This window comes from Schistocerca cancellata, chromosome 11, assembly GCF_023864275.1.
Source record: "Schistocerca cancellata isolate TAMUIC-IGC-003103 chromosome 11, iqSchCanc2.1, whole genome shotgun sequence".
Lineage (NCBI taxonomy): Eukaryota > Metazoa > Arthropoda > Insecta > Orthoptera > Acrididae > Schistocerca > Schistocerca cancellata.
This window is the reverse complement of record NC_064636.1, coordinates 163,917,161-163,934,559: the sequence shown is the minus strand read 5'-3', so window position 1 is coordinate 163,934,559 and position 17,399 is coordinate 163,917,161. Positions and strand designations below refer to the sequence as shown.

Genomic DNA, 17,399 nt, shown 5'->3' with positions numbered 1-17,399 from the left:
TATTAAAAAGTGTTAAACGGCAAAACCAATAGTTCATCATTTATATAGATAAAAGTAGTAAAGATACAGGAATGGAAGAATTGCGGCTTCAGAACGAAAAGTGATACATCGCTCAGCAACGACTGAGGACGTATACAGCAGTCGTTACATGGTGAAAACAAATCAACTGATAAAATAGTAAGTCTGTAATTAAGCAGAAAGGCACGTAACACTGCAACTGTGAACCTTGTAATCTTATTCCGCAGTCTGTAAAGTTCTCCAACTTATATTAGGACAAAAAGTTATTCATAATTAGTAAGAAATCTGTAATTTTGTGTCAAATATTAACTGTATTTTGCTGCTTCATTTTCGTCTCAAAACCAAAATACCAATACTTGAAACAATATTCATAATAAATGAATGTTTGACAGATTGTTTTGTAATGCAATTTTCTAACTATAACTCGATAAATCTGTTTTGTAAACAATGAGACCAAAAGAGTATGTATTGTTAAGAAAGTATATAAGCAGTGCTGCAGTTTAAACAAAGAGGAGGTCAGGTTCTGTTGTTATGCAAGGGAAGGTGTGTGTAACTTGTGTTGTTTGAGAAAATATACAACTATCAAACTGAAGATTTTCTGGAGGTGACTATTTAAGACACCTGATCGTCACATGTTGAGTTTTAAGGACTATCTGGAAGTGCATTAAGCATCCCAGTTTCTGCACTGCGGTGAAGATTTCTGTTATAAAAGCTTAGGAGTCAGACTTCTAAAGTTTACTTAAATTGCCAGCAACTTGTTATTAAGTCAGTCAGTTTCTTTAAGTGTAGTGAAGTTCAATTAATTAATCGGAAGGTGACTACTTTAGATGTGTTATGGGGCAGGATTAGGTGAAACAAAGAGGCATCGGTGCAGGAGCAGTTGGACAAACAGTACACAGGTATGAAATGAAATTTAACATAAGCAAGTTTGAAATTGTCAAATGAGGAGGACAACCAGGGAGAAGGGGAGCGTTACAACCAGAACAACAACTGACGGGGGAACGACTGACTATGTCCAGTATTCCGGTGATGTCAGTGTGATATGGCAGGACGTGTGGTCGAGAACGTACGCTAGCTCAGTCAAAAATTTTAATGGGAGGTCTTTAAAACCCTCCTTACAGTCTCTATATCTACCCGACGTGACTCTTGTATCTCCGACCCCTTAAAACGACATCTGAAAGGTCAGAGGTTCTCTTGTAACAAGGAAATGTAGGGCACTGTCAGCAACCCACAAGTTTCTCCAGTGATGCCTTTCTACTGCCTTCCTACACATTAGAATCAGTGTGTCAATGTCGACGGCAATTATGTAATTTTGTATTGTTCGACATGAACCATAATTATAATGTTGTCAATAAGATTTCTTTACACACAACTGTAACCCCTTCTCATTTGTGCACACTTGATAGAACCTTTTGCAGATAGATTTTAAGCAGTTGGGCATACTGATCAAACGATTTCTCCCTCTAACAGCAGCCTCCTCCTCCTCCTCCTCACTAGTGTGCCTCCTGGTTAGTATGGGGTCTAGTTTCCAAGATTTGGCGAATTAATTTTATTATTTTAACTCTGTGGCCGCCTGCCCTTCCTGATACCACAGTGAGGTAGGGAAGTCCTGGATGCCACCTCCCTGTGAATTATTGAACTGTGTTCTACGTCTAACTGTATTTTAACTGTCGGTATTTTTACTGAGATGGAATCTGGGGATCACCCCAGCATTTGCCTGAAGCAGCATGCGAAACTGCCTAAAAACCTCAGACAGGTTGGCCAGTGAATCGACCCGAGGTTGTCAATATGACATACAGTTTCAATCCACGTCTAGCCGATCTCCTCACCGTCTCGTAAGGTAGTGCGCTGCGCAATACGATGTATGAGCGAGTCTTTGTTTGAAAACAACTGTAACACTTGTAAATATAATACTACAAGGAAAAATGATTTACACTCTACATAACTCAGCCTAAGCGTGGAATAGGAAGAAGTGAGTTATCTACACACATTATAAATTGAAGTACCCTTCAGTGTTTTTGTGTTTGCACGTTAAGGGTAATCTCGGGAACTACTGTAGAGATTTTGATATGTTTTTCACTAGCAAATATACTGATTAATGAGAAGAGTTTGTGTGTACAACTTATTACCACTATAGCAGACAAATTGATAATTAGTGCTACCTGTGCACAACCAGGGTGGGTTGCTAGTTAGTTCAGCTAAAAATCTTTGACGACCTGCCCAGTGATATAAAAAAAATTTACAGGTAATAAAACTGTTGTCAAACACAAAATTAAATCATAGCTGCTCCACAAATACATTTTTTGAATGTGCAGTAGTGTGTTTTTGTGGTCTTTTTTCGACAAAGGCCTCGTTGGCCGAAAGCTTCTTTGTATAGTCTTTTTGTTGTGCCTATCTAAGACTCAGCATCTCCGCTATGTGGTGAGTAGCAACTTTCCTTTTCGTATTATTGTTACATTTCATCGTGGATTTTCCACTGATAGTCCAGGAGAGGCTGGCCACCTGAAATGAGCATCTAAATGCACAAAGATTAACAACAAATAAAAATAGTTGCAATATCAATCAACAGGCAGAACTAGAAAGGAAACACTCAAATCAGTTCAGTTGTACCATCAGGTTCAGGAAGTACTCTGGAACGAACACGCCCCCTTACATCAAAAGCAACTCTCCTCCAGTTGCACTTTATCCTCATTCAATGTGCGGCCTCGGAAACCTACACAACCATCAAACTGGTCGAGAACGAACTGTGAGCTGCAGGAGCCGAACTACGGTCTAGGAAACAAGCGAGGATATGGAAGAAATGAAGAAATAAGTGAAGCAGCAAGAGTGTACATACCCTCAAAAGAAAAAGCGACAAAGACCTATTTGGAACGGTTTGGCCTCATCAAATGAATGGATGAGGGAAGGATAGGAAAACAATAGCTATCCACAGATGTTGGTAGGAAGACCAAGGAAGAGAGGGCTACACCATGTGATGGAGCAACAGGAATCAGCTGAGATACAGTCCTGAGAGAAAACAGTACACAGGCAGATACACGTAGTGTGTTAGTAAACCACAACCTGGCAACTGGAGGGAAAAACTAGTGATGAAGGAATGCACAATTAATTAAAATAATTTTGTTTACATGCAGGTCCGCAGCCTTCACAAATTTCATAAAAGGAAACACTGTCCATCATAGGCTGCATCTTCATATCTTATATGTTGTGCGATTGACCAATTTCGACTACACCATTATCGAACACATACACACCGACAGTATGCACTACCGACAATCCTCCTTTCCACGAACAATACGAGACTGGAATAGAAGGGAGAACCGACAGAGGTACTCGAGGTACCCTCTGCCACACACCGTCAGGTGGCTTGCGGAGTACGGATGTAGATGTAGACGTCACACGTGAAGTTGTGCCCGAACTGAATTATCAATCCACATGTGAAGCCAGATGAAACGGTCTGTATACAGTACAACTTAAGGATGAAAACATGTTCTTCCACTACAAACTACATTGTACCATGTGTGAATCACAACTATGGTTTAATGAATGGGAAGATTAAATTAATTCATATAATGTCCAGAATCACCAGATTCAATTGCAGTGACACTGAAACAAATCCTAGCCAAAAATGGAATGGTTACAATGAACTTATGCAGCGATCAATACTCTGAAAGGTAAGTACAACGCTCTGAAAGGTAAGTCAAAAATACTCCACATTTTCTGTTCTCAAATGTTTTTTGAAACTTTGCAATATACCCATTATTTTGGTGTAACGTGAAATTATAAGTCAAACTAAGAATATACTTAATGGTCTAGAACAGCAGAGGGAGTGTTATAGTACGTGAAACAAATGCTGATCTGCAAGCTTGGAATCACTGCTTGCAAGGTAACGAACTCCAGCTCTTCAAGTGTTAACAACAGAGGTTTTGCTGTGCCTTTTGGAATGAACATTAATTACTGACATACAAATGCAATTACTAACTTTTACGCAACTGCCAAATTTTGCTCAGTAACAAGCACACGTGCTGCAATACATATTGTTACAGGACTGGACCGATCGGTGTAGTCATCTAGTTTACAAAGAAATGTAATTTTTCAATAAAATAACTTACTCGAATACCTGGCAAATTTTACCTCCCTTTTAAGCACCAGCCTCTTATATCCGTCCATTCTGAGACTCGTTCCAGTCTGGAAAGTGAACGGATTATCCACGGTCGGTTTGCTCGACACTGTTGCCGTTGGGCATCACTTTCAGGGATCCTGTAGGACCTTCACAGCTGCCGTAGTGGTCTCGGGGCACGTGCAGTCCCCACTCTGTTTCGCCCTACAGCCAGTCCCCTACTTCATGCTATTGTCCATTTCCCACAACACGGGCAAGGGATAGGGTTTGTGGGTAATTGGTGAAGAAAAGATGAAGGCAACGGTTTTACAATGATTTGATGACTTTGTTAAACGAAGAGGCAGTGCACGAGTAGCTGGACATACGGCAACAAATAATACGATAATATGGAATGAAATTTAACATAAGTAAGTGTGGAACTGTGAAATGATTAGCACAACCGTGAAGACGGGGAATGAGAAAACTGGAATATCAACTGTACGGAAATGACTGCGAAAGTTGGAGAGTTTCGAGTGCCTGGGAAGAACAGTACAGAAGAATGGAAGAAATGAGAGAGAGAGAAATGAGCAGGGAAGGCAAGCAGAAGCATTTTGGAAAAGTGTTACAGCCCGATACAGAGTGAGGACGTCCCTCGAAACGGCAAAAGGGTCATTTATCGGGCACACTGTGTTCCGATACAGATGTACGGCTCTGAGACCTGGCTAGTGAAAGGAAGAGAGAGAAGAAAAATACGAGCTAGAGAGATGAAAAATTTGAGAAATGGTGTCGGAGTGACAGACGGACAGGTTAAGGGATGAGAGGATTGGGGAATTAGTGGAGGAGGAACCATTACAGGGTAAGAGGAACTGAAACTTAACACAGTACGGACACATTACGCAAGTCTTCTCTTGCCATCACTTGGTGAGTATCTATCCAGTAGTGTCTTGCAGTTTCAGCTCCAATAAACACAATAGTGTACACCAGTAAGGCCCCCAACCCATTCTTTAAAGAATCCAACTCTCCTGTATAAAACAGCTTCAAATACCTTCCAAACATTGCCTTGAATAAAATCTTAATTCAAAAAATGAGACAGTGTGAAATACGGTGGTCCCAGGAGGAATGATCAGTATACACGGATATGACAGGAATTCATTCAAAACAAAAATATCATTCAAAGCAAAAAAGTTCAATAAGCATGGGCTTCAAAACGGATACCTGAAGAGCTAGGAGCACTTGTTTAATTGAAGAGATGTGTTTCTAAATAGCAAAATAAACAAGTGCTCACATCTCTTACGGTATGCATTGTAGACCTCATGTTTATTGAACTTTTTTTTTCCTTGTTTTGGTCCATAATGCAACCTCTCAAAGTATGGGAAGCAAAGAGCTTGCAGTAGAGGAGATTTGTTTCACAAGATCAAAGATGCAGAAGTGCTCATAGCTCGTAAGGTATGCAGTTTAAGGCCCATGTTTACTAAACCTCTTTCCTTTGAATGTTCAGTCCTATCCCTTAATACTGACCATTCCTCTTGGGAAACCCTACGTTTGATGTTAAGCACATAAGACCTTTATGGTTCAACACACAAAACTCTATGCTGGATTTTACTAGTTTTAGATTATTCGTGTGTAGACCGATGAACAAGTCAAAACCAAAAAACTAGACAAGTATGTTGTGGGTAATTTGGATACTGTTTTAGAAAACCCACTTTTCAAGCATCTCAATGTTTATGACGACATATCTTCTGAACTGCGTGTCGAACAATGCTATCATTTTCTGGTACCCTCAGTGGTTATATGTGGATACTAGCTGCAGAATCTGTAGCAAGTAGAGTTAGTAATAAAGGAGTAATAATTAAAATGTCACACATGATGCTAAAGTTTTACAGCATGAACAGTGAAAATTAAGCAAGCAATTAAATTTTTTCCTTCCACTACTTTGTGTGAGGTGTTCATTAGAAAAAGTTTCTAACACATTTGAAATTAATTTTAAAGTTGTAAGTTGCCAAGTGTTCTCATTCCCCAATGCTGGATGAATATAGTACGTGTAATTTGCGTGCCGTGAGTATTGCCTCAAAACATTATACATAGTTTCTAACTGTAATACCCAATTTTTGTGTTAAGCTTGTGAAGAAGGATTATATCTCTTAATGAGTAGATTATGGCAGCATATTAATTTTTCAAATTTGATCAATAATTATATGAAACATTGGAAATAAAATTTATGTTGCCTCTGGAAGCTGTTAGATATGCAATTTGGAACTGGGACAGTATACCAGGTCAATCATTTAGTAATACACAGTGTTGTTTTTCTGGGGGAACGCTGGGGGATGCGTACCCCTAAACTTTTTCGTCGACAAAGTAATTTTTTTATTTCATTTTTTCGTGTTGGTAATTGCAATACGAACGATACCAGTGAAGCTTTTGGTGGGAAAATCGATGTCATTGACTGTTTCAAGCATTTTGAAGCTGCGGCAACTGTTCTCGACAACTGAGTCACTGGCAACCAGTTCGACAAGAATGTAGTGCCTTCACCTGCTAATAGTGGGCAATGGTAGTGCCAAACGAATATGCGTACGCTCAAATCGTGTGCTTCATTTGAAGTGATGTAAACTGAAGTGTTCGATACCACCTTCTCTTGTATGTGTGTTTCTCAGTATCGCCTGCTTCATTTGAGCTGTAAAGTCAACTAAAGAGTACGATTCCATTTTTTTTTTTTTTTTTTGTAGTTCGACATGTTGATGACGTTATGGCTAAAAGCAGACGGGTGGTATTCCACGCTTCAGTTATAACTAATTTTCGCTGCATTATATCCCGTGTCAGAGTACCCTCAAAACTTTTTTTTGGAAAAAAGCACTGCTAATACACATCGTTGGAAGGATAGTGGCTGAATCTAAAGAGAAAAGAATATTTTGCTCTGGATCTTTATACTGACCTGCTGACGGAGAAGGTATCACTTTCAGTAAGTATGGTGCAAAAAGGAATCAAATTTCCATTTGGAAAAACTTTGTTTCAATTCCAAACTCTTAAAATTGTTGTTTTCTGCTGTCCCCCCTTCCCTAAAAATGTTGCAACTCTGATACCACTGCTATTTTATCACATAATGATATTTCTGAAACAGAATGACCATCTTTATGTCAATCAGCAACATCAACATCAGTCACAGGAAACCCAACTTCCTCTTTTCTCATGTTAACATCCTGAAAGTCATGTACAGAGCCAGTCAGCTGGATGCACTTCTCAACTTCTGAAAAATATCTGACTCAGGACAAGAACAACACCAGTTAACAAAAATACGATCGTATAGGATATCGAGCGAGGTTTGTGGCTCGATTGAGGATACGTCATCGACAGAAGTACAAGTATCTTCAGGTGTGCCACAGTAAACGTGTCTGGGCCCTGGGTGTTCATATTCTACACTAATTAACTGCAGACAGTATTAATTGCGAACAGGCAACAGCCTCCATATTCCCAAAAATCGGCTAATAAATTGGCATCCCTTTATACGAAAGCAACACTTTACAGTTTTGGAGTGTGACAAGGAGGAGGAGGAGGAGGAGGCAGAGAGAGAGAGAGAGAGAGAGAGAGAGAGAGAGAGAGAGAGAGAGATGCAACTTAAGAACAGTAAATTTTTAATCATAGAAAAACTTTTGTGTACTAATTATGTGATAACAATACTGGAGATGATTTTCAACAGTTTTTGAATCTCTGTGATTGCAATCATCGTATACTCTGAGAGCCCCTGGAAACATCTTTAAGCATGCACCTGTAACACCTTGAACTGGGAGACCAGTCCTGCAATGCTGTACACCTCCTTTCAAGTACCTTTTAAACACTGCTCAGTTTAAGAAGACATGTCTCACTTGCCCAGTCATTCTTAACAGGTGAAGGCAGTGAAATAGGTGACTTTGGAACCTCTACAAGTGATACAAATTTATTCACAGTGACGTGAAAGAAATACAACACAAATTTACAATGCTCACAATTTAGAATGCCCATCACTTGAAGGTGACATCAGCAGGTGACTGCAATTTTCCTTCACATACATCAAGCCTTTTATGGGAGTTAGCTGCCACATGTTGCAGGACTGGCACTGGTATTTGATTAACTTCTTCCCCAATTTGTCCCGCAGTTCCTGAATGGTGTGTGGTGGGTCACACTGGAAAATCTGAGATTCCAAATGAAGGAATGACACACTGAAAGGTCAGGGGATCTCCGAGGCCAACAAATGTTCCCGTTCTCGGAGATGAGATGATCAGGAAAGGAGTTCTGTATCACATTAATGGAATGCTGCAAGGTATCGCGTGTGGCCCTATCTTGTTGGAAGAATAGTTTTAAAGGTACAGGAAGATCAGCAAGCTCTCACACTCTAAAACCGTTCAACATTTAGACACAACGTTATGTATTTTATGTCTGCCCGGAGTTGCAAACAAGTTGGAATTGGTAGCAGGACGTGACCGGGGTGTGACGCAAGATCTGATGGCAGAGAAAAGATTAGTCTCAAAGTAAGGCGCCAGCGATCAGGAAGATTACTTATCTTTATTCTCTACAATGAAGCAGGCACCATCTATTGCTCTCATAGCAAGCAGCTATGTAATTAAGTTCACAATACAATTCACAAATCCATAGTGTAATCCAAATCGTAACTAAGTTCTAAGCCCAAGGTTGTCATATAAGATCTATACAATAACACTTCGATATTAACACAGCTAGCGAGCAAGAGCGAGTGGCTGTGGCGCCATGCCTGTGCTCCCGTTATATCTTGTGGCCACAGAGGCAGCTGCAGGCAAGAATTATTGAACGGTGCGGCGTCTTCAGCCACGAACCTCCGGCGGCCGCGACACGAAGCTGAGGCTGACCACCGCGCACGTGGGGCCGGGCTGAGGGCTGAGCGATGGCAGGGCGCTCGTGATTTGGTTAGGTCCGCGGACATAGCAATGTATTCACAGTAACAGCCTTGCCACGACCTCCTTTCTTTCTTTGTTTTCCCTTTTTTCTGTTAAAAAAAAAAAAACCACAAACCTACGATTCCAAACCGTGGTACGACATACCACACTACCACTTACTGACTGATGTGGCGTATTGTGAAGCATTCCAGGATTTTCACGTGGTCAATATCTAAAGTTTTCTGAATGAAATTTTCACTCTGCAGCGGAGTGTGCGCTGATATGAAACTTCCTGGCACATTAAAACTGTGTGCCAGACCGAGAGCACTTGCCCGCCAAAGGCAAAGGTCCCGAGTTTGAGTCTCGGTCCGGCACACAGTTTTAATCTGCTAGGTAGTTTCATCTGAAGGTTTGCTCATTAACAAAGCCTGACACACAGAAATTAGCTTCACTGCTCACAATCAAATTGTCGCATTGGCCTAGGCTGTTGGTGAACAGTTCTAAAAATTCCAGGCAAATGTATAGTCTTTTTGGGAGGTTGTCCGCATTCAGTTTCTGGACACTGTGAATTTTGATCAGGTGATATTGCAATTCTTTGTGCAATATTTTCTGTACACTGTGACACAATATGTCAAGTCACAGAGCACGCTCGCACGCAGAACGCCCAGGACTTCAGCTGAAGTCTTCTTCCACTCAAGCAAACACTCCCTAGTGTTCTCTCGTGTCTTGCACTTCCATCTCTCTTTCACACCAGATCACACGATTCCTCACAGTTCTGCACTCGCACTTCGACAGCACGCACCGACAAGACGGGAACAACGTGCGAGAATGTAACGATCACGAAATACACGCCGCGCGGCCACACGTAGCTGTCGTCGTCGTCAAAGCAAGCTTTTGCGGCAAGAGTGTGTCATTCACCAGTCCACTCGGAGTCAGTGGTAAAGGACTGTTGTCCGGACAGCACCACTCCCATTTTCTAATTCCTAGTGTAACACATCATTCCCAGGGTTACCTAATCGCTCACTTCGCTGCCACAGCTATTACCTCCCAAGTGTACCCTAGCTGATTTGCCCGTGCAGCGTAACACGCAGTACCCCAGCTTGTGAGGCTGGGAGGAGAGCCAGGTCTGGTCGGATTAATGACCGTGGGCCGGTACACTGGCCAGTGCGACTGCTGCTTTAAGACAGTCTCCAGTGCTCATTCACACAAATGCCAGACTAGACACCAAATTCTGCCTCGGAGAATACGATGCAAATAAGACGACACGGAACAATCTTTACACAATTCGCAAACAGCTGACACACACAACTTGCCTCCCGTAGGCTACCTAGATGACTCATATCAGACAGGGCATCTGGTCACTGAGTTAATTTTGTCACATCCTGAAAAAGTGGAACCCATACCAGACAGGATAAACACTAGGAAAAAGAGGAAGCACAGCACATCTACCGGTAGTCGAGTCCTTTGGCAGCTAGACATTTGGTGGGAACTGTAGTGTTGACAATGCAAAGTTTTGCATTTTTATGGGTCTGTGTGTCTTCCGGTAGTCTGTGGGCTGCTCAAGTAGGAGTCCCAATTTCGAGGAACAGAATTACAACTAATATAAAACATATAATTAATGTAGACAAGTAAGCAGTAGAAATGTGATGACAGGAAGAACAATAATTTGTAATTCTGTACCTATATCCAATTTAATTTTTATTTTACTAAAACGCACTGCCCATGCTAAAAGAAGTATTTTTGTCAATGGAATTTTATACTTTTCACAACTGCATTCAATAGCTGTCAGAAACACAATTATAATACTTGTTAATATTGACATCGAAAACATTTTCCAAAAGAGTACAAGAAACAAACTAAAATTGGAAAGCAATGTGACTCACTACTCTTTATATAACAATTTCATGTAAAAAATGTCTGCTTGTGTCTGTGTATGTGCGGATGGATGTGTGTGTGTGTGTGTGTGTGTGCGCGCACGCGCACGAGTGTATACCTGTCCTTTTTTCCCCCCTAAGGTAAGTCTTTCCGCTCCCAGGATTGGAATGACTCCTTACCCTCTCCCTTAAAACCCACATCCTTTCGTCTTTCCCTCTCCTTCCCTCTTTCCTGATGAAGCAACCGTTGGTTGTGAAAGCTTGAATTTTGTGTGTACGTTTGTGTGTCTATCAACATACAAACGCTTTCGTTTGGTAAGTTACAGCATCTTTGTTTTTATATATATTTCCCTCTATTATATTAATATCATGTAAAAGATAGATTGCTACTCACCATGCAGCAGAGACACTGAGTCACAGACAGGCACAACAGAAAGACTTCTAAACACACACACACACACACACACACACACACACTCCGGCTGCTGAGGCCAGACTGCGAACTGCAGGGCAAGGTGGGAGAAGCAATCTGGGTGGCTGGGTGGTGGGGGTAAGGAGCAGGCTAGGGCAGGGAGGGGGAGGGGCAAGGAGAGCAGAGTAGGGGTGGGGGACAGTAAAGTGCTGCTTGTGAGAGTGTACAGGGATAATGTGGGGAGAGAGCAGGGCAGCTAGGTGCGGTCAGGAGTTTAGACACAGGACTGGGAGGGGAGCAGAAAAGGAGGGGAGCACAAAGACTGTGGTGTGTAGGTGGAATAGAAAGCCGTGTAGTGCCGGACTGGGAACACGGAAAGAGATATGTGGGTGAAGGACAGTGACTAACGGATGTCGAGGCCAGGAGGGTTACGGGAACGTAGAATATACTGCACGAAGATTTCCCACCCGCACTCTTCAGAAAAGCTATAGTCAGTAGGAAGGATCCGTACGACACAGGCTGTGAAGCAGACAATGAAACGAAGAACACCGTGTTGAGCCTCGTGCTCGGCAACTGGGTGGTGCGGCTGTTTGTCGGCTGCAGTTTGACGACGGCCGTTCGTGCGGACAGACAGCTTGTCAGTTGTCGTGACTGGGTAGAACGAAGTGTAGTGGTTGCAGCTTAGCTTGTAGATTACACGACTTGTTTCACAGGTAGTCCTGCCAGCTTGTGACCCAGCTGGTGTAGGTTGTGGTGGTGGGAGGCTGTACGGGACAGATCTCGCATCTAGGTCTATTATAGGGATACGAGGCACGAGGTGAGGTATCGGGAGCAGGGGTCGTGAAGGTACGGACGAGGATATTGTGTAGGTTCGATGGTCAGCAGAATACCACTGTGGGAGACGTGGGAAGGATAGTGGGTAAGGCACACACACCCCTATCCCTTTTCTTTACCCCCACCACCTAGGCTGCTTCTCTCACGACGCGCTGTAGCTCGCAGTCTGTCCCCGTCAGCCAGAGACGGTGGTTACGTGTTTGAGAGGTGTGTTTGTGTATCTTGTCTAATGTAGAAGGCCATCTGGCAGTCTTTTTGTTGTGCCTATCTGAGACTCGACATCTCCGCTCTATGGTTAGGGACACTCTGTCCTTTTCATATTATTGTCATTATTCCATCCCGCATTTTACACGGTTTAAAAATTTTGTACGACAGTCGAAATCACGCCCTGCGAGTGCCTAGTGTAGTGACGGTCAGTAAGGGTGGAGTATATTGAAATACGCTCACTATTTTTATATACTTGAATTTAGAAGATTTCGTGACAGTACTCACTTTTCCGTGAATGTTTACAAGATGATATTTGTCTTTTTATTTGGCTTCAGTCGTCTAGTGAAAGTACGATTCCACAATGCTGTTTCGTCGGCTGCAGAAATGACCCGATTCGATGTGTTTGCCTCATTTTTGGTGCTTCAAATACCATTTCTTCAAATGTGGTCCCTTCTTGATGTTTATATAAAAAAGTAGTAACATAATTCATTTTTCCTGTTCACGTGCAAATTATTATAATGGCGATGTGCACATTGGTCCACTGTCACACACACCGAGAGTTCACTGCCGACTGACTACGATGAAAGACGACTCCAGCGTCAAAGACATTTTACAAAACACACGAGCTTCCACTTGTAACCAGTCTCTTTGATAGTCTTCGTCACATCTACTAATATTAATCAATATGCTGTCACTCTCAAACATATAAGCAAATTAGCATAAAATAAGGCAAATTACAATTCACAAAAAAATATTCTGACAAAAGTATAAGAAAACATTTACAACCTCCCTCATTAGATTTGGTATCGACAAAATTGGTAGAAAATAACATCTCCCAGATCCATTACAATATGTTTGTGCAAGATGTGAATGACACTCATCTGGTTGATCCAATACTCTCAGCAATACATCTCTTGCCACCGTGAGGACTGATAAGTGTCACAGCCAGAACAGCTTCTTTGTGTGCTCTGCTAGTTGCAATGTTCATACTCGTCCTGCATTTGATCCGGAGGGTGCCTGTAACTGTCTACCATTTTGACAGCATTTCTTTGAAATTCACCACATAAAAGTAACATTTCTAACTTCTCCTAAATGGTGCAAATCCCTGAATGCAAAGAATGCTGAAGAAGAAATGACCAGCCGTAAGAAGACACATTTCCAGCCAGTTGTGCAGTGCAGTAAATTGTCTAAAGGCTTGATGAAACAAAGTAGCCTGCATTTACAATACAACAGCCGAATCTGGCTGACTTGTCTTTCAATTTTAGACTATTTTATGCATTCTTTTATGAAGAGTTTAAATCTCAAAATTTATGAGCTTTATATCACAGTACTCATCTTTTCAAATGCTTTCGGATGCCATTAAAAAAAAGTATTTCATTCTTCCAGGGACCATGGGTGCAGTGCTGGATGCAATCGTCAAAGTTACACAATATTTCAGTGAACGACAGTTCCGCCATCATCAGGTGGTACTGACGGAAAGAGGGATCTGCGACGCACTCCCGATATATATACCTGCGAGTCCAGAGTTCGGATCTCACAAGCTCTGCGCTGAGCTCAGTCGTGTGGCGACACGTTGCGGTAGTGATCGGAAGAGCCCCAGTTGTCTGCCGGCCACTGGCCACATCTCGTCTTGCTTGTGGATGTTACGATTTTGTACGTTTGAGCTAAGTATTGGCTCCAATGCATTACTTAGTTGGAAATCTGTGTCCTTGTCTACTAAATTATTTGTCACATGTATTTCAATAGCTTCTTTAAAAATGGAATCCCAAAATTTGTTCATACTGGCCAAGACTTTCATTTGCTGATAATTCATCGAATATCCATTCTCAATGCAATGTTCTGCTATTGCCGACTTGCTGGGCTGCAGTAAGTGGGTGTGACGCTCGTCTTCTTTGCAGCCATCTTCGATAGTGCAGATTGTGTGACCAGTATAGGTTTTCCGTACATTAACACGGGACTTGGTACACCTTCACTTTTTGGAAATGCAATTGTCTTTGAAGGACTCTAAAGGGCTAGTAGTTCGGCTGGAGGGTGGAACCCTTGCATTATTTTGTGTTTTCGCAATAGTCTCCCAATTTTGGAGACTGTTCTCATAATGTCTTATTTTCTTCTACTTTTGGGATTTTATCATTTGTGGAATTCTTGGGAGTCTCGTGTTGTAGGGCCATCCAAATCTGTCATCTGGTGTATCCATTTTCGTGGAAGACAGACTCCTGGTGTTGCAGCTCTGTCTTCAGGCTCTGTTCATCTGAAATGTCGGATGCCCTGTGTTTGAGGGTGTTCAGCACACTATTTTTTTGCGAGTGTACAGTGGCGGCTAGAGGCATATAGTTACAAATCTGTACAAGTTGGCTACCGATAAACACTGGGCAAGCGAACTGTCGGGTGTAAACTAAGCTAGAGCATCAACGAACAGAACTTTGACATCTTGTTCTTTCTCCGTGGTAAATTTGATTTTTCACGGTTGCAGTTAAGATGTTCTGAGAACTCCCAGACTTTTTGGAGTCCGTGTGGCCAAATGAAAACATATAGTCAACATAACAGAGGAAACAGAGGATTTTTAGTTCTGCAGTTTCCACTGCTAAAGTGCTCCATAAACATATTTGCTACAACCGGCGAGAGATGGCTGCCCCTTGTTATGCCATTAATCTGCTTATAGTACTGTCCGCTGAAAACAAAGTACGATGCTGTTAGGACATGCCTGAAAAGCCATGTCAGCTCCGAGCTGAGCATCTTGCTGATTAATTTTCTGGGGAACTCAAGTGAAAAGTGAGCCAACACCAAAACTCACCACGATGTCAGAGTCCTGCAACCTCAGCTGACCGCATTATGTAGGTGGTGTGTACACTTTCCGACGCAAGGCTCAGTATACCAGCCAGGTGCTTTGCGACAGGGTATGTCGGTGTCTCGATATTGCTCACTATTGGACGCACGCTTTCCTCGTGTGTTTTGGGCCCACCATACAGTCAGAGTGACACAGGAGTACACTGGTGACACGATTTTGCGACGTCATCCTCGGGCACCCCGTTTTTTAACAGAACAGAGATACTTTGCTGTGCTTTCTTTGTTGGAACTGCTGCTTTTTTCCGGTATGCTGGATCATCCAGGTGTTCATGCATTTTCCACTCTTAGTCCCTGCACTGGAGAACCTTGGCTTTGCCCTTATCAACTGGAAGAACAACAATTTTTTTGTCTACTCTGAGGATAAGATGTGCTTTCTTTTCTGCTCTCGAAATGTCACTGTTCTGAGATATGCACAGTGTGTTACTGGCGTACTCTGCTGAACAAGGGACCACAGTAAAGGCTGCAGCCTACATTAAAACTTCACTTCAGTTGCGTCATGTCCTTTGTGACAAACTCCACAACATTAATGCCGACAGTGTCAAACTTCTTCTCGACACTGCTCGACCCCGTGTTGCTACTACCGTTAGTGACAAAATGGTGAAACGTGGGTGGGAGGTCTTCCAAAATCCACCGTACAGTCCGGATCTCGCACCGTCGGACTTTCACCTGTTCGGTCCTGTGAAGAAATTCCTGGCCGGCCGACACTTTGCGACAGACGTGGAAGTGAAATCGGCAGTCTGCAAACGGCCATGTTTCGACCAAATGGACTTCTACAAACTGTAACTGGTACCACGATGGAAGAAATGTGATGAGAACATTGGTGACTATGTACAAAAGAAGGTAAAAGGTCATTTGTGATTTTTTTTTTGTTTTGTTACCTACTAAACTTTACAGAAATAAAATTATTGTGTGTTGTTTTCCGGCCCTCCCTCGAACAGCCTTCTGTGTAGCTAGTAGCCTACACTCCACTCGTCGCCAACTTCCAGAGTTCAAAGTTACATTCATTCGGTGAGAAAAATGATATGCACTGAGGATATCACAGGGTCCCTCGGATTCGATGTGCCAGCAGCGTCAGTGCTAGAGTTTGCCGCCACTCGGCTGCGTCTACTTACTCAAGACCAAGCCCGGCCTCAGGCCGTGCGGTGTGGACTGAAAGGTCATGCCGGCATTCGCGAACGTCCGTTTGCTCAGCGTCCGGAACGTCCGCAGCGACAGCACCGGTCCTCCCCCGATGCCGATCTCCGTCTCCACCCAGCCCCTGCAACAGTCACCCGACAGGTCAGCTCCTCCCGCTAACACTGGAGAGTACTGTAGGCAAGGAGTGAGGTGTGGAATGGTGAAACAGTCCTTCCCTCACTCTGTTATGCCCCCACACGTGCCTACGGTCAGTGTTATCTGACACCTGAGAAAGGTGCCTCTATTAGTAGACTTACTGAGGAGCAATGTCAAAGAAAGTGGAAGTATGAGCTGGGGTACAATGAGGTGATGCACTGCCATTCTTATTATTTGATCTTGTTACCGAAAAAGTTGTACACGAGATGAAAAGATTAGGAAAGGGCATATAGCCCAGTCAGGAAACACCAAAAGAGTTTGAAAAGGGGGGAAAATATGAGTAATCACAAATTTTTGGTACAGCAGTAGGAGAAAGTACCACAAACAACATGATAAAGATCCTGCCCAGTGGGACATGAGCGTAAGGGTGGGGCATTTATGGTCACTTTGTTACGTTTATTTTTAATAACTCGAAAACTGTGGCTTCTAGTGAAAATGTTTCCAAATACAAAATTAAACTACATTTAAGTTTCCTACAAAGAATATAATATTCATTTTCTCCCTAGTACTTGTAGTTTCCTTAGTGCTGTGAATGGAAAAATTGCAGATTATTAAAATAGTGTTTTAACAGCACAAAATTTGTTTATTTTTAAATGAAGTGTGTTAAGAACGTATATTAAATGTATGTACCACATCAAACGAAGTGGAACCATATAAAGAGATAAAATGTATTCTGGGATGTAACAGAGTGGAGGGGAAGGTTGGAGGATAGATGCATGAAGGAAGGCAGATTGCTAGATTGTGTGTGGCTGTTGAGGGTAACATATCATTTTGAGGAAAGTGATGTGTTATTTCCTCTGTCTCTCTAACTGAGGAAGGATAGTTGTGACCTCGAACAAGCATTTTAGTTATTTTATTAAGTGTTTGTTATAGACCGCATATTACGCAGGAAATTTTGTTTC

General features: G+C 42.3%; 2 protein-coding genes across 2 annotated transcripts in view; one reads left to right on the top strand and one right to left on the bottom strand.

Moving 5' to 3' along the window:
- Positions 1-17,399, top strand: part of LOC126108506 (uncharacterized) — a 369,053-nt gene that overhangs the window by 103,175 nt on the left and 248,479 nt on the right. The window lies entirely within an intron of this gene.
- The window catches only part of LOC126108507 (dnaJ homolog subfamily C member 11), a 123,996-nt gene that overhangs the window by 45,677 nt on the left and 60,920 nt on the right, over positions 1-17,399 (bottom strand). Inside the window, exon 6 of the mRNA XM_049913774.1 lies at positions 16,278-16,423. Within this exon, the coding sequence (XP_049769731.1) occupies positions 16,278-16,423 (146 nt within the window). The remainder of the gene's footprint in view (positions 1-16,277; positions 16,424-17,399) is intronic.